At 41.0% G+C, this 23,377-nt stretch overlaps 1 protein-coding gene across 5 annotated transcripts in view; it reads right to left on the reverse strand.

The window, feature by feature from the left end:
• The window catches only part of CABIN1 (calcineurin binding protein 1), a 126,849-nt gene that overhangs the window by 26,545 nt on the left and 76,927 nt on the right, over positions 1–23,377 (reverse strand). For all 5 annotated transcript variants that reach the window (XM_075215644.1, XM_075215664.1, XM_075215635.1 and 2 more), the window contains exons 28-29: positions 15,018–15,346; positions 9,439–9,552 (exon numbers count right to left, since the gene is read on the reverse strand). In XM_075215644.1, the coding sequence (XP_075071745.1) occupies positions 9,439–9,552; positions 15,018–15,346 (443 nt within the window). The remainder of the gene's footprint in view (positions 1–9,438; positions 9,553–15,017; positions 15,347–23,377) is intronic.

The raw sequence follows: 23,377 nt of genomic DNA on the forward strand, positions 1-23,377 counted from the left end.
CTTGTAGTTTCACAACACCTGGAGGGCCGCAGGTTGGACAGGCCTGCTTTAGTACACTGTCCCAAGGACGTGGCTTCAATAGTAATGGAGCAGGGAGGTAATACTATCATTAAATGTTACTGTTAAACACAGCACTGGTCTTAAGAGTTTTGTTTTGTTGGTAAGGTTTTCATACATATTTGTATTCTTATATATTTATATTTCACATAATACTGAAACTCTCAATACAAACATATGCTCCAAAAAGCCTAGACAAAAATAATTTACTCTGAACAATATCTACAACAGAAGGCTTACTCTACAGCCAACATCTTGGAAGCAGGAGAATTTCCAGGGCTGATGAAATACACAAGACAGTGTGGCTGAACACTAGAATGCAATATTTCATGCCAACAAGATAAGCTAGGCTTTCATTAAAGGGATAATGTTCTCACCTGAGTAACTAGGTTTTCATTACATTCATACTATAGACATTCAGGAACGCAGGCCTACCGCATACTCACACTGGGGGCAGCCACGAGAATTCAGACTATCAATTCACTAAGAATCAGTAACATCAATGAAGAATATTTGCTCAGCCAAGATAATTGCTGCCTTACTTGTATGACGTTATTCTTTACCAGTTATGTTTTCATAAGGCATGCAGCAGCAGAAAATAAAAATAAATAAATAACTCTATTCAACTCACACCCTCTTCCTTCTCTGGCCAATTCTGCAGCTCTGTGAGAATGTCTAGATTAACGTTCAATTTGGTCACCTACATAGGTGGCCAAATTGAACAAAACCCAGCTGTTTGGCCAATCTGGGCAATCGATCATAGCACTTAGTGTCAAAAGGGCTCATTAATGTCATGATCTGAGCACACGCAGGATGACAGGGGCCATCCACCGTCATTTTCCCACTGCATTTATGGATATGCCTGAAAATGATCAATTTCCATAGGATCGTCGGGTATCAGTCGTTTTTAGGCCACACATTATGCAATATCTTCTGCAATATTGAGACCAGCATTACTCAATCACCCCAAGATGTCTAACTCATACATATTACCAATCAGTCCAGCATCATGTTACATGGACTTTCTTGTGTGCGCACTCGTCAGTCAGTTGTATGTACTGCAGCATTTGATCAGGCACTGAAGAAGAGCATGAAAAGCCTTCAAAGAAAAATGTATGTCTTTGCATTTCTGCACTTATTAAGTGAAATGATGATGGATATGGCAAATTGATTATTCAAAATAAAATAAAACAAAATTACGTATCACATCAAGAGAACAGTGCAAATTAGGCTAAGCAATCCTGGAGGGTATGTTCATGGGATTATCACTACATCAGTTTTGAATGAACCATTTCTCTGACATGAGAACATTCTTGTTTTACTCATCAAGACAAGGGATACATTTTTAAGAGGTCTTGATAAGAAGTCTATATCTTCCTTCCTATATTATATTCCATAAAAAATACAAGATCCTATATCAGAATATATGTGGCGCAAAATAGATTTGGAGCCCAAATTCATCTAGATTTGCAAGTAAATGGAAAACCAAGATTTTGTTTTGCAGGCTGGGATATGTACGAACCGATGCTGTGGAGAAAATGCCCCACTATAAGCATTCCCACATTTATCAGAGTGAGCACAGCATTTAGTGCAGGGTTGTCCAACCCGCGGCCCAGCACGCCTGTAAATGTGGCCCAGAAGGAGCTTTGGTTGTGGCAAGGGGGCAGCACTGTTAATGGAAAAAGAAAATCCTGCAAAAAAAAGAAAAGAAAATACTTACCTTGCGGTCACGTCAGCTGGTACTCCGGCTCCCTCCCTGGTCTCCTCCTCCGTGCGGCGCTCGCAGTGAATGTCGGGCATGATGTCATCACGCCCAACATCCATTGCGGAGCGCAGCACAGAGGAGTCACCCGCGCGAGAAGAACAATCAGCAGCACAGAATTGGAGAAAAGAAGAGAAGAGGACAGGAGAACAAGCCGATTAAAAGGTAAGTTAAGCGGGATTTTTTTCTATTATTTCAAGGGACGCTGACCAGTGAATAAAAGTCACCTGGTCCTGGAGCATCATGGACCTTATCTCACTGCTATATACTTCTACTTGTAATACTAATGGGGCATTATATATTATTCTCTTTGGCCCATTATAAGTTGTTATCCCTTAACTAACATAGTGGTGTAATTAGCAAAACAGGTCACAATTTGGGGTCACAGTGATGTATATGTCAGGTACCGCAGGCCTGGTCAGGGCACCCTAATATACAATGCCTGGCTTAAATGCACTTTATTGATATTGCATCGAAACAATACAAAAAGTGATTATAGCATAATAACTAGAGAGGATTTTTTGAACAGGGCGATTGAAAGGTAAGTATAGGGGGATTTGAAAAAAAAAGTGATATATATATATATATATATCACTCTTTCCTCATATATATATATATATATATATATATATATATATATATATATATATATATATATATATGTTAACTATGTTTTCTATGGTTTCTTGGATGATCAGCTAATATTAGTGTATCTTATGTGCGGCCCAAACCAACTCGTCGTCTTCCAATGTGGCCCAGGGAAGCTAAAAGGTTGGACACCCCTGATTTAGTGTGTAGGAGGACCTGATGCTTTCACCTGCCAGAGGGGGTATAAACTAGACCTTGTACTATACCTTGAATGGGATGCTTTCTGCACCTTCTAGTCCCAGTTTGGCAGAAAAGTGCATTTCTAGATGCGCTTACAGTAATGTAATAAAATATATTCAAGCACAGAAAGGTGCCCAATATAACCAATACAGTCCCAATGTCCTCTCACTCTCGTTAATAATTTAAGACAATAATGAGGCAAATCAAGCAAAACTCTGAAATAAATAACGTAGGTGGGCTTACTGTGGTAGCAGGATGGACTCTTTTTCAGGCTCAGAAAACAACTGCAATGCCTGATTATTCTATTGAAATTGATCCTTATTGGGCAGGTCCATAAATGCAGTTTTAAGAGAACTATGGATGGCCCTTATCAGCCAGTTTGTCCACAAACCTGCAAAAATTGGTATACCACCTTTTTATGTGGGCAGTTCCAATTACCAGGGGAATGGGCGTGTACCTTAAAATATACTGGGCAAGCAATTAGCAAATAAAGCACTGTAGGCCTGTATCTTCTTGTAGTTCATAAGTTACCCTCAGTGTCTCTTTAAGCCTTGTTAAACTACAAATCTAAGTATACTTTGCCAGCCAACCAAATTCCATATTTTTAACTATATTTATTATTTTGTAGTGAAGTTCCTCTTCTTCTGCTTAATGGGGCACCTTTTTTTTTTTTTAAGGCCAGTCATAACATGGGTGCCACCTAGAGTCTATAAGAAGCTACTACAGACCAAAGAAAAAACATTCACAGATCTGCAAATAAGATTTGAATGCGGCATTGTGCTACACTGTTTTTAAAATGACCATTAAAGGTGAAATGCAAGTAGCTATGCATAAAAAAGCTAGAGGTAGTATTAACAAGCATATATGTAAAGGCTGTAAAAACTGAAGGTATTTAAGATAGCGGTTTGATCATCAGGAGATGTCTTTTTTTCTATGGACATGCAACCAAATCAGCTGAGTCTTATACATAGAAGACAGCAGAGAGGTAGATAGAAACATAGATAACCAAGTCTTCTGAACTATTATTCATGGAGTGTGGCCTATCAAATCACCAGAAAAGAGGGCATCTATGATGTCACTATTTCCTAGTTAATTGATAGGCTGCATTCTCATAAATATTGATCCACAAAATGGCTACCTTCAATGTATGCTGGTGATGCAAAGACTATAATGAGATAATTGAATTAAAAACTCATCTACTGTGTAGGTTATTCCATGTCAAACATTGCGGTTTTCAAGTAACTGCAAGTGCTCTGCCTTCCTTACTAAGGTTGGGTACACACTACAGGTTTTTCTGCCAATTATCAGGCCAAACACCCCGTAAACCGACTGTTCGGTCCGATATCACAGTAGTCTGTACACTTACATAATGACTGATAGTCAGTCCAAAGCACCGATTGTCTGTTCATTTGGTTGGTCGGTAAACCTAATAACTTAAAATTTGTAATGACATGTGGATAGCTATAACAAGGTGGTTAATCAGTGTGACAGGAATGAATGAATGAATTAATTACTGTGCTGTTATTCTCTAAGTGACTACAGGACCAGATGAAGAGCACAGATCTGAAGGTAATTCGTGAATAGTCTGTATGTATGTCTGTATGTAATGGCAGACTGATTGGAACTTCAGTCGTTTGTAAAAAGTTGTTGTAGTGTTTACCCAGCCTTAGCCAAACAGTGGTACCTGACAACACATAATTTTACTGTGGCAGGTCAACATGGCTGCTGTTTATACTAATAAAGATAAAACGTTTGATATATGAACTTTGTTTGAAATTTCCTGCACCAGTCTGACAGGAGTCTTATATCACTACTTTTGCAACTTGGGGGCACTGTTCCATCAACTCTCTCTTGGTCAGGGGCCTCCTGTGTCACATCATCACACTGACCTTGTCACATTGCAGCCTAGTCCTCACTAACACAATCATATAAGTAGACAGGTCACTGCCTCCCACAAGAACAGCACCCGTCCCTCCTGCTGCTGCTGCGACTAATCCAATGATCTGATTGGATACAGGCTGCTCTATTGTTACCCACTTTAAATTATATACATATGGAATACAAAGCATGGTATAGAAAAATAAAGCAAAAACTACCGTTACTTCGTTACTTTATTGTTAGGGGCAGCGGTCCTTTAATAGCTGCAGGAATTAAGGGGCAAAAAGAAGTCTATTTTAGGGCACTTACTAGTTTCCAAGTATGGGATGCTTTGCAAATATGTAATATCTAAAAAAGCTGTGGATGGATTCAGACAATGTTCTCCACATGTCTAGGGATGTTATGAAACTAATGACCCGAAAATTCTTAGCATAAAAATAGAACGATCGCTCTGCTCTGGATGGCATGTTATACATCAATTTAGAGACATCTACATTTAGCTAATAAACTTTGTTATCTATAGACTTTCTTAATCTGGCTTTGCTACAAATGTATCAGGAGAAATAGAATAGTTTCTCTGATCACGGAAAAGTGGGAGCAGAACTATGCAGAATTAGCTTGCCTGGAAATAAAAGTTCCATATTGAAGATAAAAACAAACAATGCACCACAACAAATCAGGCTATAGTGTCATGACAGCTTTTTAAGGTGATCAAATAAACAAACATAACTTGTTATGATGATAAAAGTTCTTACCTTCGTTTGGATATTTAACTCTTAAAAGTGTACAAATATATGCAATTTAACGTACATTCAAATGCTCTGCAGAATATACTTTAATGCAGTGGTTCCCAAACTTTTGCAGTTCGCGACACCTTTAGAGTCTCCATAATTTTTTCAAGGCACCCCTCCAAAATAATTACTGAGCAGTCCTGTTTTAGAAGTAGTTGGGTCAAAAAAATGTAATAATATTTAAGTCAGGACAGAAATACTTATTTAATTGTATGCAAAAGTGCCCCCTCTGCATCCAGACACTCTGCCCCCTCTGCATCCAGACACACTGCCCCCTCTGCATCCAGACACACTGCCCCCTCTCACGCTGCCCTCTTTGCCCCCTCTCACGCTGTCGCCCTCCTCTGGCCTCTGTCACACTGTCCCCCTCCTCTGGCCTCTGTCACGCTCCCTCTCACTCTACCCCCTCTGCCGCGACCAGCCAGAGAAAAAGCAAAACAACAAAAACTTACCAATCCGCGCGGCGCCGGGACCCAGCATTCTCCTCTCTCACGCAGCTGTTACTGAATGTCGATATTCAGTGACAAGCTGCATGAGAGAGGAGGATGCTGGGTCCTGGCGCTGCGCGGATTTGTAAGTTTTTGTTGTCTTTGCTTTTTCTCTGGCTTGCCCGCGGCACCCCTGTGACTGCGCCACGGCATCCCTAGGAGCTGCGGGGCACACTTTGGGAACCGCTGCTTTAATGTAAGATGACAAAAGTACGCTGCACTTGAGGTACTGAAGGTCCCAAGACAGGAACTAAGCATAGAAAAATGTGTTTCACAGGATAATTTTACTTGAGTTTTACCTTCTGTACAAATCTGTACAGTTAGGGCCTGACACCGAGTTGGACGCATGGTTGGGAGTAATTTATGCTAAAAAAAAAAGGCGCCCTGTAAAGATAGCATATTGCCGCCCATATGCTGAGTGGTAGGCAATGCAAGATGCGTCCAGCTCTGCACCTGCAGCACATTCTCTAGGCTGACGACAGGCGTACTTACTTACACACATACACACAACCAGGTCATAAGCACAAGAAAAGTTTGTTAATACTTGTTTTCATAGCACATTCGCTATCAGGCCTCATATAATAGAGCAGACGTAATACTCCTTCTTGTGTATGAATGAAAGTATATAAAAAAATATATATTTAAAGTACGCCTACAAAATCCTATCATATAGGCACGGTCAATGAAAAAAAAATCACCTATCAGCCAGGCGACCATCGCCACCATCAGTGTGTATCTGCACCAACCCTCTAGCATGTGCAGAAGCTATAGCTCCTGAGGGTTGTATGTGCGTCTGCATGCTGGTCTGCCTTAGCCACATTTACACTGTACTCTCTTACCTACGTTAAACCGCCCCTTCCCTCCCTTTTCCACCTCTACTGTCGTAAGGAGGCACAAGTGTCAGATATGCGCAAGTCTTCCAGCGTGCTTATACGTGTGCGCTGTCTGTGAGCGTGTCATGGGCAAATTTTATTCTTTTACCCTACACAGACAACATAACTCAGCATCAGGCCCGTAATGTTTACCTTTTCATAATCTGTATTTTTGTCTGTGGTAAGCTTTCAGTCACAAACGTAAACATTACACAAGCAGAGCTAGTAGTGACACCTACAGGCATACCCAGCATTTTAAAGACAAGGCACATTATAAATACGCCAAAAATATAACGAAGACTGTATTTTGAAATAAAAAAAAATAATCTATGTACATTTAATACAACACATTCAAAATATCCAGTGAAGAGAAGGTTTAAATACAACAACCCCCCTGAAGGCCACTTTGTCCATAAGAAAGTACTCATAACACCAAGAACTGTTAGTTCGGTTTACATAGTGCAGTAATTTTAGATCCAATTGATAACTCTGCACATTGACATCAGGTTTGCATGGAACAATTCATTTATTTCAGTCAGATTCTCCTTGTAACTAAGGTATATGAATTCCATATTTTATTGCCACTGTTTATAAACAGTAAGTAAAACTGGTGGTTTATTCTTTTTAGAATATGTAATTGGTCACCATTATAATACAAAACAATTTACCTCCACTTTCTACATTTACAGAGTTCCCACATTGCATTTACACTTGCTATGCAGCTATTCTTCTGTTATTAGTAATTTGGCAAACGGTAGCTAAAATAGCCTGACTGTAATGCCCTTAAATAGGATTACTGGCAGAAAGTATGCTTTGTTTATGAAAATATCTTTTTCCACAATCACAACTACAGTATACTGTATTTCACATAACCTCACTTCTGACAAGCTCCTGAAACACACACACACACAAACATATATATACATATATATATATATATATATATATAATTATTATACACACACACACACACACACATGTATATATTATATACACACACACATTTTATTTATATATATATATATATATATATATATATCTATCTATCTGTTTGACCATTTTTAGGAACTCTTTTGTAGGGGTGATGCCGGATGGGTGCAGTGTACTGTACAAAAGGTCCACGTCAGTTCGTTACCGCATCTTTAAGTTTACTAAAGGAACTATATTTATAGATAATGCAGTTCTTTTAAGGAACATAATGAGGGTCATTTATAACCTGAAAAGTCATCACAAATTAGCATGCATGGTACAACTTTGTTCCTTCTGCTTTTGTGCACTACTAACACTAAGGTCACAACCCAATATGCAATTAAATTGTCCATCAAATCCATTGCTTTTGCACATTCATCGTCAGGGCAGGTCAAAGTCCTGCTTTCTTCCACATTTGTACTGCTTTTCTTTTTCATTCTATTAAAGTCCCCTTTGTATGTACCACTCAAGTTGCACTCATTTAGCTATAGCTAGGCTAAAGAAAAGTACAATGGACATTGGGTCTGGCTTCATTGAAAGGCTTATGAATGAATTTTTTATTTTATTTTAAACACATTGGTTTACTTGCGCCACACTGTGTGCATGGTTTATTTTGTGCGTCTAGGATATGCAAAATGCACCCAAGAGAACGCAGTGGGTAATGGTATCAAGAAGTCAGTTTAAATTCAAGGCAGTTAGTGGTGTGAAAAACCGCTGCACTACTGTGCAAAGTAAGAAACACCTTCATGTTTGCACTATGACAAAATCTTGTTTTAGTTATTTTGCTGCTTAGGCAAACACATATTTATAACTAGATTATTAGGTATATACCATATCCCCCAGCCTACCGTCAACCAGAATGAACAACTGCCTGTTTGCACACAATGGTACCTTGCTGTATAAACCTGCATGCATCAGCATAGAGTGATATTTGAAACAGAATAAAAAGGACTTTAACCTGTCCTGTTGCATTTGTCCACCAATGTATAACATTCCTAAGAATGCTGAGCACATAAACATATTTTGAAAGTAACCAAAAATAAATTAAATCATACAGCAATTGACAGCCATTTTGCTTGACTGCAGACTTTTACGGATGTATCTTACTACTAATAACCTGCTGTCAACAAGGATCATTTGTTAACACTGTAAGCTTGATAACCTGGCTCCTAAAACACACTACAAACAGGAAAAAAAAATAAAACATTATTTCCAAAAATGTCCATGTTAATCCACAAATGTGCAAATGAAACAGCCTCCTCACCCAGTAACATGGTTTCTGTGCACAAACTATTAAATACTAGCTAGTTGTCTTTACAACATGTAAAAAACAAACATTATTCATAATGATTTTCACTAAAATGTACATTTCTGACATTCAGCAGTAGACAAAACTGAAAAGCACATTAATTTTCCTTCTCTTTATCCTCTAATACCTCATTTCAATTACCCTTAGTTTCATTCACTTTTTTTTTTTTTTTATTACTTTACCCACAATACTAAAACCAAAATATATGCATGTATCTAAAAAATAGTAACAAAAAGGCATAATATTTAGTTTATAAAGGACACTACAAGTCAATGACCACAATAGGGCTGTGTGGATTGTAATAGCATTATAATGTACAGTACAGAGACTTATCCTTTATAAATCCATCCCAGCCATCCTGTGGTCAGTACTGCTCCGCCCACAGAGGTACAAAAAGCCTGGCGTATCCTATTAACTCTTTCATACAGACTATTTGATATACCCATTTTCCCACTGACCAGCCAGTTACCAGAGCACAACTTACATTGAAGAAATTAGTCTTGTTCCTCTCGAAGAAGAGTCCCTGTGCTGGCATGTGCTTCAGCTGCTGCCACGGGATACTGCTGCCTAGCAACACGTCTCTGGCCCACTGCAAGTTCTGAGGAGACAACGGAGATGCTGCTGTGGGTATATGCTGTGCATGCATATAGATTTTCACTTCTTTCAGCATATAGATAGATTTTTTTCATAACATTTGAAACACCATGGTAGGTGAGTCAGTAGGGGTGAGCATTACTAAATAGGACATCCCTGGACACCAAGCATACATCTAAAGAACTGTACACACAGGCGTTAATAAACACCTTATAAAACCTTGCACTCTGCAAGTGTGTTCTCATATCCTTCCTGCTGTATAGTGAATTAAGCACCAAGTGTTAATGCTTGTGAACAGGCAGGCAATGCTGAAAATAGTGCAAAGCAAACAGATGGCAGAATATGTGTCTGTACAGGTCCATACATTTACATTACTATACATTATGCACAGTGAATGTATAAGCCCTATTTCTGACTAGCCAAAAGAAGAGGTGAATGTGTGACAAGATAGACAACTCAATGTGCAGATGTTCCACAGTCATGTGATGCCAACATGAAATACATGGACAGACTTATCAGTTACTTGACAGGGATTTGAACTTGGAAGTGACTATAAATGAACTGCATGGTTTAGCCACAATCCTGCACTATATTTAATATTCAAGTACATTGTGATGACAAGCCCAAGTCCCTACTCTGGTAAGCACTGCAGCATGATGTATTGACCCTTCCTCTCTCACAGGCTCAGAGCTCAGTCAGGGAAGATTTAGCAGCAGATCATAGTGTCATCAACAGGTATCAGATTTCTTCCTCTGACTGATTGTGATCCAGCATTCAGCTCTTACCATTTCCTACATGGTGAGTGCATTTTAACAATGGATGAAGGACACCATATTAATATGCCCGACAAAATCACAGACATACTAATCTCCATAGACAGTGGTGAAAATACCCTCAGTCTCGTTAGAGCTTCTTTACAACAACGTCTTATTATTGGCACATGAAAACCACAATACATGTAAAAAATACATTCAACCCTATGGTCTTGTTCACTCCTATTTGTTGATCAGTGTATAAACACAAGCAAACTGCATACATAGTCAGTATAGTAAAAAAAACAAAACAACAAAACAAAAACACAGTTGTAACAATTGTTCTACAAGAGTGGGGGAGATTTCAGCAGTTTCCACGTCTCCCCTGATAAGGAAAGTGAACAACACGTTATAAACATATCAGAAATGAGGCGTTTGGATTGAAGAAACATTCGATAGTCATTTGGAATTCTCTGCTTTTTCTCTCACTGAAAATAAAATAATTTCCAGACTACTGAGCTCGACCGTCTACTTCATTTTATCTTGTCTGGCTGTAGGTTTCTCTATTTAGCATAGTGTATTCCCATATCCTCCCACCAACTCGGAATGAGGAGCTGTGCACAGTCCACACTGCTTGCTTGGTGATGTTGTTCTGTTACCAAAACAAAGCAGTGTCAAATAATAAACTGTGTACAGTATGTCGGCCAAACCATTTGTACAGCAAACATCCAGACAAACCACACTGAGCCCACACACAGAAATAACCCTGCATGTCCTAAGCTAAAAACACATGCAAGCTGTCAGCTAAATCGGTGAAACATTTTACTAAATCAGGACTCCTGGGTATACTTATTTCCTCATTCCAATAGTGTTAAAGTGCCTCAGTGGATTAGTTCTTACAGACAAAGTGATTTTATCGTTCTTTTTTAACCTTCAACTAAATATATTCCAAAAAGTTTTGTAAACAGTTATCAATATGAACTAGAGTGTTATGCATTATGAATTACAAATAATAGAGGTCCAGGCAGGATCTTAGGGAGAGATTTATCAAAAGGTTATACTGTTCAGTATATATATATATATTTACAATTGTCACCATGAATAAAACTTCATTCATACTTGCCAACTTTTAAACATTACCCTCTGAGAGATCTAAGAGGGCAAGAGATAAGTGGGTAGGTGGGCGTATGAGGACGGAGGGTGTGGAGCTCAGTGAAACACTCCATTGTTGACCCAAAATGATAATTCCCTGAGAATCGCGTAATGGAGGGTCCAAAATCTCTGTCCCCTTCACTAGGAAGTGGGAAGATGCAGTAAACCTACCTGGAATTCGGGAATCTCCCAGACATTCTGGGACAGTAGCCAAGTATGACTTAATTCATCCCCAAACTATACAATATATTAAAAATCTATATACTTCAAATTTAGGCAATAGTGGCATTTTTTCTCTGCTGAGTTTTTCCATTTATTTGCATAGGCAAAGCATTTCACTGGGTGCAGAAAGCCCTTTGACATGTATTGAACAAAGAAATGAATGGGAAAAGGGAAGTTTGAAAAAGTGGATTTTACAAGATGATTTGCCTTTAATAGATTAGGTGAATTGCAAATCCCCATGCAAAAAAAATGGTTGATTCCGTCAATCTTGACCTTTGAAATATCTGGAATGTGGGATTCCAGATTAGCTAAGAAACTAAGTAGGACAAATAATGATCTTACATTGACAGCTATCGATTATATCATTGAACATTTGTATTATTTATACTTGGATGGTGCTTTTGTAATTTTTAAGCGGCTATAAAAATAATATATGAGACACAAACCACCTTTATCCATCTATTATGACTTCTGTCTTTCCTATAATAGAAAATGTTTATTTACATTGGAAAGTGCTGTATTCAATTCCTACAGAAAAAGGCAATTTAGTCCCATCATTGACAGACAGAGTGGGGCCACATTGAAAATAGCAATTAATATAAAAGTGTAAAACTGCTGCTATCTCAGGTGAAATATTAATGTTTTATAATAGTACATGATCATCTGTTTGATCACACAACATGCAAACAAATGTCTAAGGAACAGTTACAACTTCTTGGGAATTGTACTGATCAATAAAGCTAGACAACTGCTCTATTAATAGAGATCTATACAGAGGGCAAGATCACTTTACTCTAAATCAGCCCTAACATAGGCACCATTCCAAGTTGATATGTCTGTAAATGAACACAAACCAAAAGATAAAACGACTCATGTGAGATATGTAGAGGGGCTAAGGAGCAAGGGGAGTAATGAATTTGTCCATTGCTCCCCGGGAGCTGCTAGTAACTAGAATGTGTGGGCAGTGACTGTATTAATTCCAGTGTCAGGGCTTGACAGACTGTGGGAGGATAGCTCTGTTCCCAGGGGTGTGCCAGGGGTCAGGGGTCTGCCATCCCATGTGCAAGATGAATCACTACAAGCATGCTGCAGCCTACGTGGGAGCATCCAAACAGTCAGACCACAGCACCAATCTCGGTTAGTGGTTTTTCACTGACCTGCTCCTTCTCGGCAGTGGAGCCTCGGGAACTGCACACAAACAGTTCTGTATTATAGTACCTTCAAACGTTGCTTATTTGTCATTGAAAAATAGCAGGTGAAAATAGGTGTGAGGACTAACAGAAGCTCTGACCTTGCTGCTTATTACCGGTCTACAATGCAACACCCCTATATACTGTAGAAAAGCACTGATATACGGGTGCTATATTACAGAAATGAAGGAACAGTGTCAAGTTCCCGGGGCTTTAATAAAGTGAAAGACCAGGTCAGTTAAACATTAACCTGTAATAAGGATTGCAGTTTTAATTACAAAAATATATATTTCAATTCTTGTCTTGGCAACTAATTTAAGCTCTAATCAGAGATCTTTGGTGAACTGATATATAAAAGACTTCTTTGCACTACCGGTATACATATAAAGCAAATCAGGTATATCAAAATAAGTGAATTTGACCTTTTTCTAACATAATTCATAAAACTGTACTTTCACTTAGTGATATAGCATTGTCTACTTCATCGATAATGTCCTCTGACAATGGAATGATATTTTAAAACAACCTGTATGTATGAACTCTGTTTCACTGAGGTGAGTTTCACAATACAATCTTTCTGCACCAGTTTCAAAGGAGCCTCAGATCACTGCTGCTTCTGGGGACCCTGCTTCTACCACTATCTCTTAGTCTTTGGCATCCTGCCTATCTGCCTTCCCCTTCTCACATCATGACACATCCTGCTTTGTCATAATTAATATTTGGGCCCAATGGGCACTGAGGGGTCCAGATTACTATAACCTGTTTTTATGTGTGTGTGTAGTGACAATCAGAAGAGGGCGAGGGGTCTCAAACCAGTATGTTGCCTAGTGCCCTATTGGGTCTCAATCGGGCTCTGTTCCAATTCAATCTGTACATTCAATGTTCCAATGAGCCGATTGGCTACTGGTTGTTCTGTTCCTGTCCACTTCAAACTTGAAGACATCAGTAGATTGAATACAAGAATACAAACACACCTAAAACAGAACAACATCTCAACCAGCAAACTACCAAATATTTGGTTACAATATGCAAGTTCAAACTTGCCACACATCTGGCCAGTTGACAAACCAATTGGCCAGACCTGACCGTGTATATATAAGTAGGTTGTTTAGACTTTTAAAAAAGATATATTCAGTTTTACATTCTTTCCTTGACTGAATTGTAATTATTTTTTGCTTCATAACATGATTAATTATATTAGCCAGGATATTGCATTTTCATGTCAATTTCCAATTATGTAGTAAACAATCTGCACTCTTGAACTGTCACACAATTTTATATCAATCCAACCTAATGATTAATTAACATGTCAATATAACTTACTATAATATTTGAATGCCTTGTTACAAACCTTTACATTTAAAACAGGTTTTTTTTCGTCAAGTACATTGGTTTTAAAATGATTTCTCATTAGATAGGGATTTGTGTATTGATGACAGCGATTTTGTTTTTGGCATGATACAATGAACTATATATTTAAACTCCTTTATTGTAATGAAATTTGGATCAACTTTCATAGTGGCTGCAGATTGAATGCATTCACCAGGATTCTAACATAAAAAATGAACAATATTATACATTATAGACTATAATTAAACTAGGATACTGATGTTTTGAACTAAGTAGTCCTTGTTTGAAGTTTTTAATCAACAAGATTAAATATACATAACATATACCTAACATATTTAACACGTAATACTGGCAACAGACCTACATACATAGGTTTTCTCTATTATTCTAGTCATAGATAAAGTATGCAGCTTTCACCAACATCTCTAAATTCTCTTTGATATTGAGCAAGGTTAGATTATAGTTGCATATGAGTCAATCTGCTTTTCTAACTACACATAACACACAGAAATGTATTATGAAATGCAAAAGGGTTCCAAGTTGGTAAAGGATCGTTTTAGAGGTTAAATGTTCCAGGCCAGAAGGACTCCGCTAGCTCTCCGAAGATGGAGGAGCTACAGCAAAGGTAATTGCCAGAAACATAGTTTGCTAGATAATCTATCTAGCAAATTGAGAGTTATAATTACACAATAGACCTTTGGATTTATTCTGCACATATAATCCCTAAAATAAAGTCAACTAAGATGGATTGATCATTTAATTCTTTATGATGATGTATATACAGGCCTACACATCAATCTTACCTGATGAGTTTGGCTTTGTGTATATAGGTAAGCCAGTCTGTACAGGCTCTTGTAGTGCTGCGGAAAGCGGCTTAGACACAGCGTGAAAGAAGTGATGCATTGCTCAATCAAGACTTTGCGTTGCTCCTCAGAACCTTCAGGTAGACTCTGGGGGTACTCCGATACCTCCACAGTAGCTTCAGGTTTCTTTCTGGGGTCTCCGAGAGGTACAGGGTGTGACAATGCCCTAACATGTGTGGTGTAGGTAGGAGAGATCTGTACTTCTGGGGCTCCTCTTATGTCCGCTGAGCTTGGGGTGTCTGGTTGTTCTATCTGCTCTTCTGCTTTCCCTGCAAATGTGTAGCACACGAGAAACATTTATCATCACTCTTCTTTCAAATGTTTGCATATATCTGTATAATCCTCATAAAGGGGGGCATACAGGAATATTCTCTGATAGTGATCAGTTTGTGCTTGAAGCATAGGCAGCAGATGCATCTCACGATTCAACTGCTGGATCTTCAGTGGTCCTAGAAAGCACTATAAACATTGTGAACCCTTTAGAATTGGTAAAAGAGAGCCTAATAAATCAACGAACGCACAAAAGGATATATTTTACATTCATTTATTAATCAATATGATCCATCATTACATTTTGGAAAACGTACGTGGACCTCAAGGATTATCAGTTCAATAACTGGATAATTAGGAGTGTCAATCAATGGGATCACAATCAGGTGTGTGTTTGGATGGCCCTGTCATATTTAAAAAAAATAAACCTGACTCTTCACTACCAAAGACCGGCCTTCACCACACAGGTTTGTGAGTGCATCCCCCGATCAATGGATAGTTCGGAGGACATCAGATGCTCATCAGGTTGGAAAAAGTTACAAAAAGTTGACATCACCAATCAACGGTCAGTCAAATAGTGTACAAATTGAGATAAAAAATCACTCCAGACGCAAGGCATATAATATTCCAGCGATCAAAGAAAACCCCAGTGTAACATTAAAGGATTGTAGCCTTTTCTTGCACTGGCTCATGTCAGAATTTATGATTTATTTAACAATGAACAAGAATAGTGTGCATGGGAGAATAGCAAGGAGGAAGCCACTTATCTCCAAGAAGAACATTGCTGCCCGTTTAAAATGTGCTAAAAACTACCTGGATAAGTCAGAAGTTTTCTGAAAGAATGTTCTGTGGACGGATGAGTCTAAAATAAACCTTTTTGGCTTAAATGAGAAATTTATATTTGGAGAAAACCAAACAATGCTTTCTAACATAGGAACCACATCTCAACCTCATCACGATGGTGGCAGAATCATGGTTTGGGGTTGTTTTGCTGCCAGGGGATCAAGACAGCTTGCCATCACCGATGTAACTATGAATTCTGGATTCAACCACTAAATTCTACAGGAGAATGTCAGTCCATGATCTAAAGTTCAACAAAAGGTGGGTCTTGCAGCAAGACAACACTAAACACACAAATCAGTCTACACAAAAATAGTTGAAGCAGAAAACACTTTGCATTTTGGAATGGCCGATTCAAAGCCCAGACCTTAATCCAATCAAAATGTTATGGCAGAACCTAAAGTGGAGTGTTCATACAATAAAGCCCACCAGCATCCATGAGTTGAAGTAGTTCTGTAAAGAGGAATGGGCAAAATTTCTTCCAAAACAATGTGCAGGACTGATCAGTGATGACTGTAAATGTTTGATTTAAGTCATTGCTGCTCAGTGGGTCACACCAGTTACTGAAAGGATAGGTCAACATATTTATTCAGACAAAGAAATTTAATTTAAATGAATGCAAAAACAAGATTTTTGTACTTAACGTAAAATCTCTTTCTCTTAACACAGTTGGGGGACACTACTCACCTTGGGGTATAAAGGATGCTGTGGAAGTAATGGCACTAACAACTTGTTTAGCCTGCTCCCCTCCCCTCTATGCCCCCTCCAGCCAGAAGCTCTCAGTTTATTTAACAAAGCTGCAAGAGAGGACAAAACAAAACTAACAGAACACTCAAAAGAACTGTCAGAACAACAACAGGGTGGAAGCACAGTTTCCCCCACTTGCTCACCTTGGGGACTTTAGAAAGCTGACCCTAGGGGTGGGTACGCTCAGACTGAGCTGCACGTAACACTTTACGTGCAAAACCTGTGTCATTGGATGCAAAAATGTGAAAGAGGTAAGACCTGCTAAACGTATGAACAGAAGACCAGGTAGCCACTCTACACAACTGCTCGCGCCGCCCAAGTGGCGCCAACTGACCTGGTAGAATGAGCCAAGAGGCCATCCGACAGATAAGCCTGACTAATAATTGCCGTAATCCATCTAGCTATTGCTTGTTTAGTGGCTGGCCAGCCATGCTTACAAGCATCATACAACACTAAGAGAGCGTCAGTCTTTCTAACTGAACTGTACAATCCACATGGTGAGCTTCTGTAAAGCCGTTAACACCAAGTTCAGGTCCCATGGAGCCATCAAAGGTAAATAAGGTGGTTGAACATGAAGAACCCCCTGAAACAAATGTCTAAACATCTGGCAGAAGGGCCAGCCTCCTTTGGAAATAAATCGACAAAGCTGAAACCTGAACCATCAGGGATGTCAAAAGTAGTCCTTTATCCAAACCATCCTGTAGGAATTCTAGCACCCTAGCCAACCAGAAGGAAGCATTCGGTACACGTTTCGTCTCACACCAACAGATATATGCTTTCCATATACGGTAAATCCTAGAAGATGCAAATTTCCGAGCTTTGATTTTTAGACAGAAGGGTCATCCAGACGATGATCAAAAATTCAACCACCAAGCCATCAAAGCTGGCAGTGTTAGGTCCTGATGGAAAAACGGACCCTGGCTGAGAAGATCTTCCCTGAGAAGAAAACGCCAAAGAGGAGAAATACTCGTGGCGAGAAGATCTGTGGACCAATATCTTCTCGGCCATTTTGGTGCCAGAAAAATTACTGCAACCCTTTTGAATCTGATCTTTCTCAAGATTCGAGTCAATGTTGGAATAGGAGGAAATAGATATACTAGACTGAACCTCCAGAGCACCGTCATGGTGTCCACCAAAAACGCTTGAGTGTCTCTCGTTCTGCCACAATACCTGTCCACCTTGTGGTTCAGCTGAGAGGCAATCATGCCGATCTGTGGCTGACCCCACCACTGAACAACCTGGGTGAACTCTTCAGGATGTAGGGACCATTGCCCCGGGTGTATGGCATGCCGATCAGGTAAACTGGCTGCCCAATTGTCCACCCCAGTATAAAGACCGCTGAAATAACAGGAACCTGCTGTTCCGGTCGTGATCTTAGCAGTTACTCTCATGGCCAGGGAACTCTTTGTTCTCTCCTGCTGATAAATATACGCCAACGTTGTGGCGTTGCCTGACTGAATTCAAATAGCTCTGCTCCGCAGTCTGAGCTGCGCCTGGACCAGAGCATTGTACACTGCCCTTAACTTGAGAACACTGATGTGCAACCTTGACTCCTCCCGAGTCCAGAGACCCTGCAATTTCAGATCCAAGGTCACCGCCTGCCTAACAGGTGGGCGTCTGTGGTCAGAATTGTCCATTCCTAAACTGAGAAGGGACAGTTGGAGATTCCCTGCCCGTAACCACAAAACCAAGGACTGACGAGTCGCTGGTGAGAGATGGAAAAACTGAATTTCCAGGGGAGGCTCTGACATCTTTCATTTGGCAAGAATTTCACGTTGGAAGGGTAGTGAATGGAACTGAGCAAACTGTACTGCCTCGAAACACCGAAGGATGGATATGCACTTGAGTGACAGCCAGACCTTTACTTGGTGTTTGATCTTCTGTATCTTCTCCGGAGGTAGAAATACCCTCTGGCATCTCGTGTCGAACAAAAGACCTGAGAAGACCATGCGCTGAGTAGGAACCAACATTTCTGCCATGAGGTCCATGTGATCCCGAAGGCAACCTGCTTTGATCGCCCAGATACGACAAGACTGTCACCCCTTGTTGACGTAAACTTGAAGCCATGGCTGCCATCACCTTCATGAATACCCTTTGGTGCTGTGGCCAGCCCAAACAGGAGCACTCTGAAATGGAAGTGGTAGTGGTCCACCGCAAACCGGAGGAGGCTGTGGTGACCAGCCTACATGGGAACATGAAGATAAGCATCCTTGATATCCAATCCACCTTACTCATTTGTCTGTGGTAGAACTGAGAACTGAATCACTGATCCCAAAAGATTAGCAGTCAAGCCCCCCCACCACTGAAGTTCCCAGTGGGAGGGGGGGGTGTAGGTAGTCATGCTGATTGCCTGTCAGTGTGCTTGGCACCAGGAGATCTTCCTGTCCAAGCCTGTCTACCTCTCTGAGCTGCCCCCTACAGGGCAGACGTCTGACTCCTCGATGAGGCAACCCATTTTCCCCCAAAAAATGAATGGAGCAAAAACTTTTGCCCTTTATTTTTGGAACGGCCACTGGCAGAAATGAACTCTTACCTCCCGTGGCCTGGGAGATGAACTTTTGCAAAGGTGGTCCAAATAAGCAGGAACCATCATAAGGCAGGGCCTCCAGAGCTTTCTTGGATTCAGCATACACCTCCCAAGATCCAAGCCAGAGGGTGCATCTGGCTGCCACCATTAATGAGGAAGTCTTGGGTAAACCCTGACATGCGTCCAAAACTGCATCCCCAGGAATTCAGCATCCTTAATGTGAGCTGTTCGTGGGGATAATTCAGAACTGGCCATAGCAAACTGGAGCCCATCACAAAGTGTGAGGGCCCATTTTTTCACGGCTTTAATCACCCATGCTGCTGCCATAATAGGGCGGAGGGAAGCACCAGACACTAAATAATAGAGTTTTAAAAACCCCTCACATCTCCTGTCTGTGTTGTCTTTCAAATTTGTAGCACTAGGAAGTGGAATATTGGTTGCCTTAGCCAAATGCGTGATGAGAGCATCCACACTAATGTGTGTCTCCCATGACGCAACCTCCTGTTCTAGAAAGGGATAATACAAGCTATAGCTGGTTTCAGATACCAAAACGTTATCTGGTTTCAGCCTGGTCTCCTGTCAGATTTCTGACTATTCAGTAGAGGATAGAAAAGACACTGCTCTTTTCTTTATACGTTTAAACAGGGAACCCTGTGGTGCTGCCTGTTCAACTTCAGTGATATTAAGAGTATGTCTGACTGTCATGAACAGATCTTCCACCCCCAGCCTACGGGAGGAATACTCCTCCCAGGCAGACAATTCCTCAGTATCAGATTCTTTTAGAATGCCACTATCCTCCCGAAGGGATGGCTCTGTATCAGAGTCCCCTACGTCTTCAATATGGGACTGGGACAGATGTTTACCCTGTCTACCAGCAGATGGCTGCAACATTTTCTCAAGAGGGGAAGATACCCTGCCCAAACCCTGGACCGATCTTTCTAGATTATGCACCCAGGCAGGTTTTCGGGGTTTTCCTGAGGTGTCTAAATGTCCTTGCGAGGTCTGTCCCGAAGGAAGGGCATCTGTAGACTGTGTTCCCTGAGAAAGGGTAAAACAAAACATCAGCACCTACTGTTTCAGAACATGCATCCGCAATAGACTGTGCCAGTACACTAGTCCAGACCAGTAACACCACATTAGCGGCGTCCCCAGACGAACGCTGACCCAGGTCCTCAACATCACAGGTTGTGCAGAGACCATCCAGGTCTGATTGTTTACCAGGGATGTTGGTTAGGCACCTGGAACAGGTGAAATACGCCACTGAACTTGTCCCTCTTTCTGACATGATGAATAGATACAGAAAGACAAAAACAGCAGAACAAGCGCACTGCATAAAACCGTCCAACACAGAGTGTAATCTACAGTAAACACAATCTATGTATGTTATGTGAGGTAATACCACTAATTATGTGAATATATTAGTGTGTAGTGACCTATGCAGGAACCCAGTGTACTTCACTTATGACAAGAGAATGTAGTACAGAACAATAAAATATGCAACAGAGAAAGTAACAGTCATTATCAGAAAGCACTGTCAAACAAATGTGTATGCATATAAACTAAATATATATAAATATATCTAATGATTATCCCCCAGGGTTATCTGTGCAGGCACTAAAGACTGACAGAGAGCTGTAATGGGGAATGTCAGTTAGAAAAACCGTTAGAAAAGCCCTGGAAACAATGAAGGACACACCTACAATGAAGCTCCTCCATCAGCTTCACAAAATGGTGCCTGTATACAGAAAAACTGGTGGGAGCGGCGATAACGGTTCCCTACCAGTATACTTGCCCCTGCTATCTGCATGTCCAGTCGCTGTCTGTGTCCTCAGCAGGGTCACTGGAACAGATGCGGGCTTAGACCGCCGGCAGCACCATATCCACTGCGCAAGGGGAGACTGGTGCTGCAGCAGCGGCCCGAATTCACACTGCCCTGGACAGGAGCTGGGTTCCTGGACATTATTTTAGTTTCAGGTAACCCCTTTTACCAGGAGCTCAACCTACTTCAGGGAGGGCAGCAATAAAGTGCTGCCAGCTTATGTCACAGTATGAGCGCAGCATTGATGAGGCTAAAAATAAACCTATTTTAAAGTAAAAATTAAGACTAGACAAAAAAAAAACGGGATTTTTGTACTTACGTAAAATCCGTTTCTCTTAGTCCATTGGGGGACACCGGGGACATTGAGGTATAGTGTAGGGACAGGGTGAACAGAGTCTGCCTGCTTCCCAATTTTCTAATCTGGGAATAAAGATGGCCATGAGCGCTGGAACATGAGCCTCAGCCCACTGAAAAAATGTTGTGTCTCCCCCGCATGGCACCGACCTGAAGATTGAGGTATGCCACCGCCGTTGCATTGTCTGACTGAATCTTTACTGGCCTTCCCTGCAGCAAGCGTTGTGCGCTAATAAGAGCATGAAACACTGCTTGCAGTTCCAAGACATTGGTTGGAAGCTTGGAATATTTCGGAGTCCAAACGAGCGTGTAGACAGACAGCCCCCTAACCTCGAAGGCTGGCATCTGTTGTGATCAAGGTCCGATTCTAAACTGAGATTTGGCATCACTTGCAGATATTTTGTTTGTTCAAAAACCAAAGAAGCAACTGACGCTCTTGCAGAGACAAGTCAGAATACCTGGGCTGCCAGATTCATATGGGATTTGTTCCATTGAGATAGAAGTTCCAACTGGAACTGCCGTGCATGAAACTGAGCAAAGTCAAAACCATCTTGCCCATGACTCTCATGCCGAAATGCACAGTGGGCTTTTTTGCCGCCAGAGATTTCATCATCTTCTGCAAGGCTAGAATCTTGCCTCTGAGGTAAGAACACCCGTCGTTGTTGGGTGTCGAATACAAGACCCAAAAAGATCATCCGCTGGTATATGGGATCAACTTGGACTTTTTGAAGTTGAAAATCCAACTGTGAGATTCTAGAGTCTGGATCACTACTTGGATATGCTACTGAGGCACCTCTAGGGAATCTGCCGTTAAAAGAAGATCGTCCAGGTAAGGGAGGATTGCAATCCCTTTGGACTTTAGCAGAACAGCCATGACTGCCATGATCTTGGTGAACACATGCGGGGCCATGGCCAGAGCAAAGGGAAGAGCCTGAAATTGGAAGTGCTCTGATGGGACCGCAAACCTCAAGAGGGACTAATGACCCTTCCAGATAAGCATCCTTGATGTCTAGAGCCACCATGAATTCTCCCTGTTCCGAGCGCAAAGATTCCATCTTGAACCTGGGCACTCTGACCTGAGTGTTCAATGATTTCAGATTCAGAATGGGTCTGAAAGAGCCGTCTGGTTTTGGCACGAGAAAAAGGTTGGAATAAAAACCCAAATCCTCTGAGAATCTGGCACCGGAATAATCACTCCGGAAGAGAGGAGAGATTGGATCACTTCTCGTAAAGCCAATCGTTTTCGTGGACAAGTGGGAAGCCCTGTGGCAAAGACCCACCTGGGACTAAGACCGAGCAGATTGATCTTGTATCCCCGGTCCACCACACCCCGAGCCTAGACATCGGTGGTAGCCTGAAACCACCGATCCATGAACAAGAGAAGATGGGCACCCACCACTGATGCCAGCAGAGAAGCAAAATGCCTGTTATGCGAACTGCTTGTCTGCAGGCTTCGCTGCTGGACGTCTAGCAGACCAGGCCTGGCGCCCACACTGCAAACCACCCCTGGGGGCAGATGACTGGCCCCTAGAAGATTGGCCCGAGGAATATTGACCCCGAAACCTGCCTGAGGACCGAAAGGACCGTAATCTGAACATTCTTTGACTAGGAGCATTAACAGGGAGAAAAGTGCTCTTTCCTCCTGTTGCTTGACTGATAATGTAGTCAAGCTGAGGTCCAAACAAAACACTCCCAGAAAAAGGTATGGTCTCAAGAGCCTTTTTAGACTCTACACCAACCTCC

Source organism: Mixophyes fleayi, chromosome 1 (assembly GCF_038048845.1).
Source record: "Mixophyes fleayi isolate aMixFle1 chromosome 1, aMixFle1.hap1, whole genome shotgun sequence".
In the NCBI taxonomy this organism is placed as follows: Eukaryota; Metazoa; Chordata; class Amphibia; order Anura; family Limnodynastidae; genus Mixophyes; species Mixophyes fleayi.